The 11,734-nt window shown below is 40.5% G+C and overlaps 1 protein-coding gene and 2 long non-coding RNA genes across 3 annotated transcripts in view; 1 reads left to right on the forward strand and 2 right to left on the reverse strand.

Moving 5' to 3' along the window:
* The window catches only part of LOC140475940 (uncharacterized), a 48,346-nt gene extending 42,138 nt beyond the window's left edge, over positions 1–6,208 (forward strand). Inside the window, exons 2-4 of the long non-coding RNA XR_011960368.1 lie at positions 1,426–1,492; positions 4,156–4,199; positions 5,775–6,208. This is a non-coding gene — a long non-coding RNA (uncharacterized lncRNA). The remainder of the gene's footprint in view (positions 1–1,425; positions 1,493–4,155; positions 4,200–5,774) is intronic.
* LOC140476421 (uncharacterized) overlaps positions 1–7,514 on the reverse strand; it is a 242,749-nt gene extending 235,235 nt beyond the window's left edge. The window contains exon 1 of the long non-coding RNA XR_011960468.1: positions 7,087–7,514. This is a non-coding gene — a long non-coding RNA (uncharacterized lncRNA). The remainder of the gene's footprint in view (positions 1–7,086) is intronic.
* Positions 7,515–8,925: 1,411 nt separating this feature from the next.
* Positions 8,926–11,248, reverse strand: foxg1a (forkhead box G1a). The gene has a single exon (XM_072569010.1). It carries the CDS (start codon positions 11,035–11,037, stop codon positions 9,808–9,810), a length of 1,230 nt encoding a protein of 409 aa, XP_072425111.1. The 5' UTR covers positions 11,038–11,248; the 3' UTR covers positions 8,926–9,807.
* Positions 11,249–11,734: the final 486 nt, after the last annotated feature.

The following is an 11,734-nucleotide window of genomic DNA, read 5'->3' on the forward strand; positions in this document are numbered from 1 at the left end:
AACATCATACACTTAGATTTGAGCACTTTCGTTCACTTGTATGATCGCAGTCATCTTTCCCAAGACTGATGGCAATCTACCATGGATATAATACTTCAGCTGTACATGTGCCAATTTCTTGCAGATTATAAGAAGTTTGTTTCAAAACAATACGGTAATATCAACACAAGCCAATGACTATGTAGGCAATTACGTAAAGGTTTTCACAAATAGATAAACACGCAAATCAATACAAATTAAACCTTGTATAATTTGTGACCAATTCCTGATAAATGACTCATTTTAAATGTGTGGTTGACATGTTAACGCAATGCTATCAACAATGGGGTTTTTATAGCACTACCAACGCATTTTAAACATCAAAATGGATTTCAGCCGTAGTTGATTTTAACTAAGGTGAATGAGTAATTTGGAATAAACTTGGTAGAAAACAACAATTATTTCCTATCCTACAGTCTTTACAGCCTTAGCCTCTTACTGAGCATATCACTTGTTGTCACAAAAACAGAAATTGTTGGAGAAACTCGGCTTGTTGAGCTCTGTTCCAATAAAAACCATCACCTCCATCAGTTTGTTGGCAATACTCGAATTTGATATTTAATTTCGGTATTTGCTTCATGTGAATGATCTCAACACGAATCTATTTCCAGGCACGTTTTTTTTTTATCGTCAAATGTATAGTTTACACCCAGTTGATTACGAGCTACTGGATGTTGTGTTGTGTCCTCCCCCACCCCCCACCCCCCACCCCCTCCCCCAACGATGCTGTCTGTAATTTGGAGCACTAGGCCGAGGTTTACGCACATTAGTTCGCTATTCAGAATGGAACGTTATTTACGCTGCTTCCGCAAATAAAATCCCACCGAGTCCCAAATGATTTCCACAACGTAATTATATAGGAGTACATTTTTCATTTCCGGAACGTATCAGAAGAGTCCTTTCTTATTTACGCTAGTTCAATGATGTTTTAATATTGGCATCACTCAAAACATGGATGGGGCTTTCTCATGGATTGGATATTTCCTTAACCTCCCCTTTTACAGTTTGAACCATTTCAGGTCAATACCATTTCCAGAAGAAAAAAAAGTATTCAAAACGTTGATTCTACTTTTGTTACCTAAAAAAGTTTCCAATAAAAATGTAACCTATTTACATGGCAGTGGTTTGGAATCAATTTTAAAGGAATTTAGAAATGAAATGTTTTTGAGAAAAAAAAACGTGGTCGCATTCATTAAATTAATTTTAGCAAGAAGGCGAATTGAAATGAATCATAGATAATTATTGTAAAAATGACAGGACACGGAAACTGATAATGCACAAAGACAAGGTGTAGCGTAATCGTTAAGGCAATTACCAGCGTTTTATATTAAATATTGAGGTGTGAACTCTGCTTAACTTCAATAGCTGTCATTTCATTTTTGTTAGGAGATTTGACATTTGAACAAGAACATTCCTGGGAATTATCTACTTTACGGGACGAAAAGCTTTGCAAGTATTTAATTTTCTCTTCCTACATATTTAATACGATCGAAAAACACATTTTTGTTACTTTGGACATTTTCACTGTCCAGAAACATAGGCGCGCGTGTTCTAAATCGGGTAACCTTCAGTGGATCTAAGTTACTCGACAAAACCAAATATTGTAAAATGATAGTTATAGTAACTCATGCAATATAAATAAATAATCCTTCATTCACTCTTTATGAAATATCAAGTCTTGGCAAACAATGCACTTGTGTTCAATGACATGGAACCACTGGAGATGTTTTTTTTCGGTTTATTTGTTCAAGCAATGACAAATACATGGGCATGTATATCGGTTAGCATTTTTAAAACCAATTTCCAAACGACACACGGCTTTCTATTCCCATCTCCTATCTGGAACATATCTATCACAGAATCGTACTGTTGTGTTGCAAAATCAAACACGCCCTTTGTTCCGATGGCGAGAAGATTGACGGACAGGGCAGTGGACAAATGTGCAAATTTCTGGTTTTAAATGTAAACGAGATAACTAGATATGGATTGACCAGCCCGATACTTCCCAATTTAAAGGGACCGCGAACGTTAAATTTCATCAAAAATGCTATGTCACAGTTCAAAGCGATTGTTCATTCTATGTATTCCATGCCATTTCCTGTTTAAAATCTGTTGGTGCACCGAGGTTTGGCAAATCCCACCTTCATTATTTCTCAAATCAAATCCCTGGAGTGAAAGCAGTTGATTGCTGCTGCTAGGCATACTTGTAAAACATGCACCAATAATTTGTTTAGTCGGTGCACACATAGGCGCCCATTTTAGCGAAACTAAAATTGAATATTTAAGAGCAGCTAGAGACAAGAGGTAGAGTTAAATTATATCTCCCTGTGACCAAACACACAAAGATCGCTCAGTAGCTTTATTATATTCATTGAACGTTTAAACTCCCAGTTAATAACATCAAACGTGTTCTTGAATGGACTTCATCTGCATGAGTCCGAACAACAAATAGCTGCACAATCTCAACAATGTTAAAAGGAAAACTCAGCCTGAACGATTGGAATGTCTAGCAGATAGTCCAGGTGTCAAAATATTAAATAACATTAAAAATGCAACGAAAATACTATGAAGGATTTGCTGATAAATGTTATTTCAATCATATTCAAAACACGTTTGCTTTCCCCAATAACACTGACTCCATCATGGATCACAACAAACCAATAAACTATATATATATATTAGCTTGAACTGATTCATGGACACACACGTTCAAAACTAGCCTTGGTCACCGTTTCTTAAAGTCAAATTAATGGTTCACAAAACAGGGAGATTTTTATTCTCACGTTATTTGTATTTTACCAACTATTCAATAAACCAATTAAACAATATATTTTATTTACACAAATATGTTTGAACGTGACCACGAGAATATGTTTTGCTGATTGGAAAAATGAAGCATGTGACTTAAACGTCGATTCCCTTTTGAATCGGCATTGTTTGCTAAATTGCGTACACCTTTCTGATCGTCGATGCATCCGCCTTCTTATTATGGCAGGGTCAGTGCCAGGCGAGTTCCAGGCGCTAAAGTTTTCTAATGTAAATCTGAGAGCCGATTCTGCTCCGAGCCAAGTGGAAGTGAGTCCACTCCTCTCTGGAGCCAAGTTGAGCTCCGGGACTCGAGGTTTACACCGTGAGAAGAGAAACCGCTTGGTGCCGATAGAAATGCATAATGTGCAAAAGACAATCGAATATGTGCATTGTGTTTTTGAAACACAGACACAAGCTGTGAAGGAAAGCGAGAGAGAGTGAGAGGGGGGAAGAAAGAGAGATTAGGTAGACAGCGAAAGAGACATGTTAGACTCATTGCTTTACCAACAGCGCCCCCACGCTACCATTGACAGTCTGATCAAGCTCTCTTTGCTGGGAAGGTTAGCTAGCAGTTGTCAAAAGAAAATCAAGAGGAAATGAAACTAAATGTATGTGTCTTCTGGCGACATACTGATAATTTCCAGCTTATATTCTGTTACAAGCACTATCAATGATGACCTATGTTAAATGTGCAACTTGAAGACTTGTCAAACTTCAGGCTGTGAAGTAAAGTCTTCCGAAACCGAAAATAACAGTTTTAGCTTTTCGTCACAATGTCTCGGAATGTAAGATGAGTTATCAAGGAAATGTGCTTAGATCTATGATAGGCGCAGTGTGTTGAAACTGAGTACAATACTGACTAGATCGAGTTCACAACAGTAAAGCGCCGCAAACAAAGTGGCCTGTCATACTCGATAAGGTTAACGTCCAGGAACAAGGTCTGCGACTCACGCGATGCCCAGTCTGTGAGCAACAATTGCTCCAACTCTTTCACTGTTCTGCCTTACCAATGTAAATCGATGTGTTTACAAACACATTTGCTCTGGGAAATGGTTCCAAAAAAAAAGCCTTAATAGCAGACCAACAGCTGTAGAATTTCTGGCTATTCTGTTTGTATGAATTATTTTCGTTACATCACCCGCATAACTATTTGTAGATGGAGGAAACTGGTTCTTTAAAGATTATTGCTTTTTTTTTGTCAATGGAGGCATAAATAATAACTATAATAATAAATTAGAGATTCGCCGTGGTAATATTTAGTACTGTATCTCGGCCAAAAGTAAACATATTGTTTTGTATATTATGCAGAGTTATTCGTGATTATAAGGAAAGCAAGCTGCCTTGCAAGTGAGGTAAGTAATAACAAATATTCAAAGTCTTATGGTTTTTTCACAATAGAAAATGTATCCAATACCTTATATGCCGCTGATAATCAGTTGCTCAAAAGAGAAATATAAAGTTTACGATTTAACCTGTGTTACATATTTTATGCAGAATTTGTTTCATGTAAGTCTAAAATATATGTTTACCCTTAGACATTAAACACGTTAAAAGAAACACGAAGATTATAAACTCGGCATATTTACCCAAACTGTGCCCTGGTGAATGTGTTGCAAATTTAGACAGGCAAGTAACACCCTACAAGGTAGAGTCTGCAATACCAGCATTATAATTGCAATTAGCACAGAAGACACGTTTATTGCACTAATCCAGTATCCCAGTGATACATTTTACCCTCGCATCTTACACTAACTAACGCACAGCATTACAAATTACGTAAGTGCGCCATTGCTTGCTTTCAAATAATTTAAAATTCATATTTGAAATAAAATATAGGAAGTTTTAAAATTTTAGTCTTGAAAAGAAATGTCGATTGAGATAATGTAAAGACAATGTTGTTAGTATGTCCGTAAGACGATTAAATAAAAGACTAAATAAAGAACAATGCGCTTAAGCACAGACATAACATTTTTAAACTCCATAGTGTCGGCGTTTGTTCCCTAATTTGATGATAAACCAAATGAGTCCAAATATGAATTCTGGTTAATTATGCAGTTGTACCTATTTTGTCAGCAGTTCTATTTTCGCTATTTATTTGTGTTTCGTGTATTCAATAACTGACAGTCAAATATGTGGCTCAAATTGTTCATAAAACATGTATAAATTGAATATTAAGGAACAATTTGCAGATTATTATCAAGAAATAAATAAAATAAACTAATTTAAGGCTGTTCAACAACAGCGCAAAAATACTATTTGAAAATATATGGATGTTTAGACTATGCGCCCGATAATTAAATTTCCTTTCTTCTCATTATCATACATCATATTATTTAAATGTTGTAGCATAATGCCTTAGCGACGGAAGCAGCCACAGCTAAATTTGTTTAAAACTTTCAAATGTAAATAATCAAAATATTCAAACCAACAGTTTGGGGAGAGGGAAACACATTATTGTGCAAAGTGAGAGCGTTGATTTTTTTGTTGTTCTTAATCGGAAGTTACATGCTTACAGTTATTGCGGGCTAAGACATAATGGTTACTTCTGTTTAATTGCATTTTGTTTTATCTTCGATATTCCAGTGGTTTTTATTTTCACAAGTTCCCTACTTAGTGAGGATTGACGCTCAACTCTCGCTCCCGTTCAATGTCGCTGCCATCTGTTTCCAGACAATTGCAGTGAGGTTTTATCTGGAAAGTTTACAGTGCGCAAGAACTCCGCCCTCTGGGCACCACTCACACATCCCGCAAACCCCTAATGAACTTCACCTTCACCTCTATCTAACCCGGCAAATACCACGTTTGACCCAAACGGGTAGATCCTTAGTTAGCAGAAACAATTTCTTCAATGTGGACTTAAAAAACATAATACATCAATTCAAATGGGAAATATTGTCAAGGAGTCTACTCTATTTCTTTCCTTGCAGGATTTTGGAGATAGGAAATACACTGAGGCAGAAATAGGGCATTACTTGCACGAGAAATAATCTTCGGCGTTTACGAAGAAAAAGCAAAGATGGGAAGAAACATCACGGCTGCGGATCTTATATTTTGACATTGATCGGGTTCCGGATAGAATTATTGGGAATGATCCGCCAGATCTTGAATGTACCTTGACGTATTGCCCCAAGAGTCGCTCACCTTGTAGAACGTATCACACAGCTGACACATTACCCAAAATGCTGATCAGAGTGAGCTATCTTCCACAGTCGAACCAAACCAAAGCCATCACATTGAGACCTTTCATTCCGGATTCGTGGTGAAGGTTTTTTTTCTCATACAAATCCGTGTAATACTAAATTAGGATCTACTCTTGTGAGGGTCTCGGCTTCAGACATGATGTGACTCCGCTTGGCATAATAATGCAGGACAGCGCATTTTAGTATTTTTTTCTCTCAGCACGACATTGCAACATATTTGCTGTGCACTTAACAACTTGTAAAATAAACTATTACATTGGAAATTTTCAATTGTTTCAACATGGCTTGTTGGACTTTGAAACCACTAGCTAAGATATGTTCTTCGGATCATTAGGGACAATTTGGTTATCAAAACTATGACTATCCAGGCGTCACATTCTATCAGGTAAACTCCCTGCTGCCCTTTTAACACGCCTGTATTTCCTAAACTTCGCAGCTAGTGGATTTGATGTGCTTGAGCATGAAAGTAATTGGAGATCTTATGTGTTTTCATGTTGGGTATCCACTCAATCACAGTCAAGCATTGTCGTGAACAGAAATACTGTCGCGATCTAGTTCCCCTTCCCAATCGCTTCACACACAAAGCAACTTGGCAATAGTCATGGAATTACGACATTGTGTGCACGGTTTCCTTTTGTTTGAATCGATCTTCTGTTAATGGCAGGTCAAGTCTAAACAGCATTGGTACAAACCTGAGAACTTCAATTTGTTTGTAAGTAATCATTAAGATATTCTGATGCGCCTCCTGACAACCTCAGCATGACTGCCCTGCGGAAATGTATCCTAACTGCACAGTTTTAATGTACAGGTCGCAGAAACCGTCCCAATGATAATATTCTTAAAATCACGACTGTCAGTTTATGCTGATTATTAGGACGTTGGATAACCAGGCGCCTTAGGCCCAGAGTTCAATTAAAATAAATTTAAAAAAAACAATGAAGTAAATACTCTGCAGTACAATATACACACATATACAATTCCAACAATCTTAGCAAGTCAACGACGAACTATTGGAAAGAAAAGGAGATCGTGGACTTACCAAATGCAAGGCATTGCATTCGACGGCACGTTCCAGCTCAGTGAAACTTCAGGGGTTAAACAGCGGAATGCTTCTCTCCTTTCGTAAAATGGCACTTAACGAAAAAAAAACTTTAAACTTTTCCTAGTGGTATAATGATCTTTTTGAAAACACTTTGAGGTTCAATTTCTAAGGCAGCCACAGATCTGAAAAGCAGGCGTGCCTTTGACCTGTGCCGCAGCGAAAAAAAAAGGAATTGGAACTTTTGAAAGACGTGACACGGTTTATTGTTTTCTAATAGTCAATGTACAGCATTTTATCAACAGATAGATTGGTTTTATTTTCTAGTTCCGGAGCGCCGGTTTGGAGCAGAGAAACGGGATAGATTATTTCTGGAGAACGTATGGAGCAGCTAGCGGCCCGGATAACAGCTAACGTCACTGCGTCTTGTCTCTATGTAAATGAAGCTTCACGTTTCTTCAGGTCAAAGAAAACCCTCTTATTGTAGATCCCCTCAGTAACGCCTCGCAAATTCTCCTTTCCTTTTTTTTTCATATCAATTTGCTTGTATTTAATTCTGGAGCCACACTTCCTTCTTTCACATAACCCTGCTTAACATTACAGCGATAACATCTACAGCCGAGATTCATTTTCCTTCGGGCCTATTGTGAGAGGCACTAGGCTTCTTGCGTTACTCGTGGGCATAGTTAATGTAACACAAGAAGAACAAATAAGGATAGCACCCTGCACAGACCTACAGCGGATCGAATTTGCAAGAAATGTATTACTCAAAATTTTCTCACAAATGTGACATCTCAGCTTGTCGAATGTTGTATATTTTCATAGAGAGTTTCAATGCTTTTAGTCATAAATGATACAACCAAAAGTAATTGCCTCCAAATCGCTGCATGAATCAATCTCATCTGAAATGGGGTTACAAATGTACATAACATTCATTGGCACCGGCTGTCGTTTCTACGGAAGAATTTATTTCATAATCATATTGTTCCTGAATCGACAAAATCCCCAGCGTACATGAAGAACTCATCCACTTGCTGTCAGTGATCACACACTTCAATATGAATTTGTAAATAATACCTCAACGTCAATTGACAAATCGACAAATCAAACATTAATTTATAACTTTCAACTAAATTTCCTGGTGGGTCGCTCTCTGTTTAAAAGTATCACGTTTATATTTTATACCTGGTAGTGCAGGAGGCATTGGACTCTTAATGTCTTTTGAAGGCTGTGTATTGTTTCAAAAATGCATGAACTGATGAGGTGACTGTGAAAACGCAGGGCTCCATTTTCTGGGAAACCACATTTAAATCAACAATACACCACTCCAGCAACTACACTAACGTTTAAAATATTTGCCTCAAACAGTCCTGTGTGCTTCACATCTAAACCACAAAAAAAATCAGCAAATAGTTTGAAAACTAGCGCGACAGTGAAACAAATTTTGATAGGAAATAGTTTTAGGGATGCATTCAAACCTGTTCCTTTATTCGGTATGTATAATGTATAATACGCCGTGAATTGAACCGTACTAAGAACAGGCGGCGCCAATATAAAACTCATTGGGAAGAGTTATATTTTTTTTAAAGTGAGCATATTAGTTAAATTGGAGCGTAACTTAAACAACCGTTCAGGTTAAACGTGGGTGAGTACAACGGGATAAATTAGGCCTAGATAAAGGGGAGGGGTGGTTTCATTCCTGACTAATCTGGTATACTTTGGTCTCTTTGACGGGTTACAGGAATGCATGCAGAAAGAAAGCCATTTACAAAAAAAAAGTATTACTGCAGATCACTATTGCATTTAGCGGTGATAAAGAAAAGGACAAGATGTCAAAACTTCTGAATGTAACCTATTTTTTTTATTTCGGTGCCTTCTGTATAGTAAACATTTTAAGTGACAACACGGGCATATGATCACAATATCACAATCATGAAATTTAGAGACGACATTAACAATCACTCAAGGAATTTATGAGGCATTTAAGCAACACAAGTTACACGTCCGCAAGATTTATCCTTTAAGTACAATAGGTTTACACATTTCACTACAGTTACAGAAAGAAATGAAAAGGGACCTGTTAGTGACCACATACATCGAATTATGCACAACACAAACTAAAGGCAATCATCAATTTTGTCCCCTTCTGATTCTTTTGCAGGCAGTGTTGTAAACTGGAAAATAGGAATTATTTTCAAAGTACTTGTTCGTTTAAACAAGGAGTGCATTTCTAGCCCCGTCTTTGGTCTCAACGTAAACATGAACCATTTTGTAACCAAATGGGAAAAAAAATGACCGAAGGTTAGGCATGTTTTAAGTAAGGTTACCAAATACAGTACAAATCAAGCGTTCAATTTTGATTATTTCGAGTGTAAAATGTTTCCGCCAATATTGAGATCAGCAGCCACCAGAAAAGATAACTTCTAATACTGCAAATATGAAAATCTGGTGGAACAGTTGGTTCAGACCTGCCTAATTTAAACTTAGTTGGAATGTAGTCATTTTAAATACACAGTCTACATTAATTTAACTCGTGGTTTCCTATCTAAACCGCCTCAAATTGCACATTGCTGAAACTGAATAAACAAACAATCCTACGGGATTTGACAAAATGCAGACAAAAATGGGGACTTGAATAAAAATACCTGGGCTTCTTTTGAGAATTATTTACAACGCAAATGTGTGTAAAATGTCAACTTACAGTCTTTTCGAAGGGATTTGTTAGTGTATTAGAGGGTTTGAAGAGGGCCCCTGGTTTTGATGTGTGAAGTAGTCAGAAAGTCCTCCAGAAAGTCCTGTGGAGAAACTTGGCAAAGAAGGTCTTAGAGACTCACAGGGGAGAGTAGAAGGCGCCTGTGGAGACGTAGAGGACGCTGTCCTAGCCGTCATTGAAGTGCTGCTTTGAGAAGTCATTGAAGGGTGAGGAACATGGGGGAAAAAGTAACTTGTCTGTCCTGCCAGAAGGTTTACCGAGCAGGGGTTTAACGAATACGTGCCCGAGCATGGAACAGATAAACCGCACGGCACCGAGGCAGCCAAGGCGGCTGCAGCCGTGAGGTGGTGGGTGGCATAAGGAATTTCTCCGTTCACAAGTCTATCTACACTTAAGCCATTTGATGTTGGAAAAGAGTGGTTGTTTGCCAGAGAGTTCTGAGTTAACACCGAGCTGTAGGACATCGGGTGGCTGGGATAAGGTGAGGTGGTTCCATTATAACTCAAGGTACTGCTGGCTCGGGGGTGATGGAGGGACAGGAATGGCGAGACCGGCCAATATAAGGAACCTGCCCTGTCCATGAAAGTCAGGCCGGTGGAGGTGAGGCGCGCTCCCCGCTTGAAAGCTAACTTGGCCCGCGAGGTGGTGGATCTCCGGCGCAGTTTGCCCGTGGTGCCGCCTATGAAGACATCGTCGCTCGACGGGTCCAGCATCCAGTAATTGCCCTTCCCGGGGTCGTCGTAGTGCCTGGGCACCTTGACGAAGCACTTGTTCAGGCTGAGGTTGTGCCGGATGGAGTTCTGCCAGCCCTGCTTGTTCTCCCGGTAGTACGGGAAGTTCTTCATGATGAACTCGTAGATGCCGTTGAGGGTGAGCCGCTTCTCGGGGCTCTGCCGGATGGCCATCATGATCAGGGCGTTGTAGCTGAACGGGGGCTTCTCGTACTTGCCGTTCTTCTTCTCGCCCTCCTTGCCGGCGTCTGACTCCTTGCCGTCGGCCTTCTTCTCCTCGGGCTTGTCCTTGTCGTCCGAGCCGGGTGGCTCCGCCGAGCTGCTCTCGCTTTTGCCGCCGGCGTTCTCGGGCTTGGTGTCGAGAGCTGGCAAGCACGGCTTGTCATCGTGCTCGGGGCCAGCGCGCTGGCGGCTGTCACTCTGCACCGCTTCGGGCACCAGGCTGTTTATGCTGAACGACGACTTGGGGATCATCTTCACTTCTTTCTTATCTCCCATGTCCAACATCACACACACACACACGGGGGGGATTTTTTTTCCCAAAAAAAAATCCCGAGAAAAAAATAATAATAATGAAAATAAATGGTGATCGCCGCAGCACAGTTGGACCGCAAATCGCACAAACGTTGGCAACTCCGTGTAGTAAAAAAAAAGAGCCACTACTTCATGTTCTTAAGAAGAGGTCGCTCGGAGCCAGGCAGCTCCGCGCCCATGGAGCCCGGCCCCTGGCTGCCCAATCACAGCCGCCGGCGCGCCTGCGCGTCGCCCCACGCCGCAGCCAATCAGCGCCGCTGCACCTCACCATCCTCCTCCTCCTCCTCCCCACCCATCCTCCTCCCTCCCCCCCCACCAACTCCCCTGCTGGCGGAACGCTACAACGCCAGGGCGGGGAAAGAGGTCAAAGCCGCGTCACCGCCAACCCAACCCAAACCCACTCTGCACCACTCTCTCTCGCTCTCTCCTCCCTCGCCCCCAAATTCCAACCTTCCGGATGGTTGCTTTCCCCTCCAGCCCCAACCACCCCCACTCCCAGCAGGTTTCCCTTTCTACTGTTCTGCAAGGTTGCTGGATTTTGGTCTCCCTCCCATCCATCTCCTTTTCCGCGCAGGCCGGGAGTTGAGCTCCAGCGGGGGGAGGAGCGGAACTACTTTCTCGGGGCACCAGCTGCCAGTCCCCAGTTCGGATCTCGCCGCGAGTGGCTGCA

Source organism: Chiloscyllium punctatum, chromosome 4 (genome assembly GCF_047496795.1).
Source record: "Chiloscyllium punctatum isolate Juve2018m chromosome 4, sChiPun1.3, whole genome shotgun sequence".
In the NCBI taxonomy this organism is placed as follows: Eukaryota; Metazoa; Chordata; class Chondrichthyes; order Orectolobiformes; family Hemiscylliidae; genus Chiloscyllium; species Chiloscyllium punctatum.

Coding starts and splice junctions, on each gene's coding strand:
- foxg1a (XM_072569010.1), bottom strand. CDS start 11,037: ATGTTGGACATGGGAGATAAGAAAGAAGTGAAGATGATCCCCAAGTCG.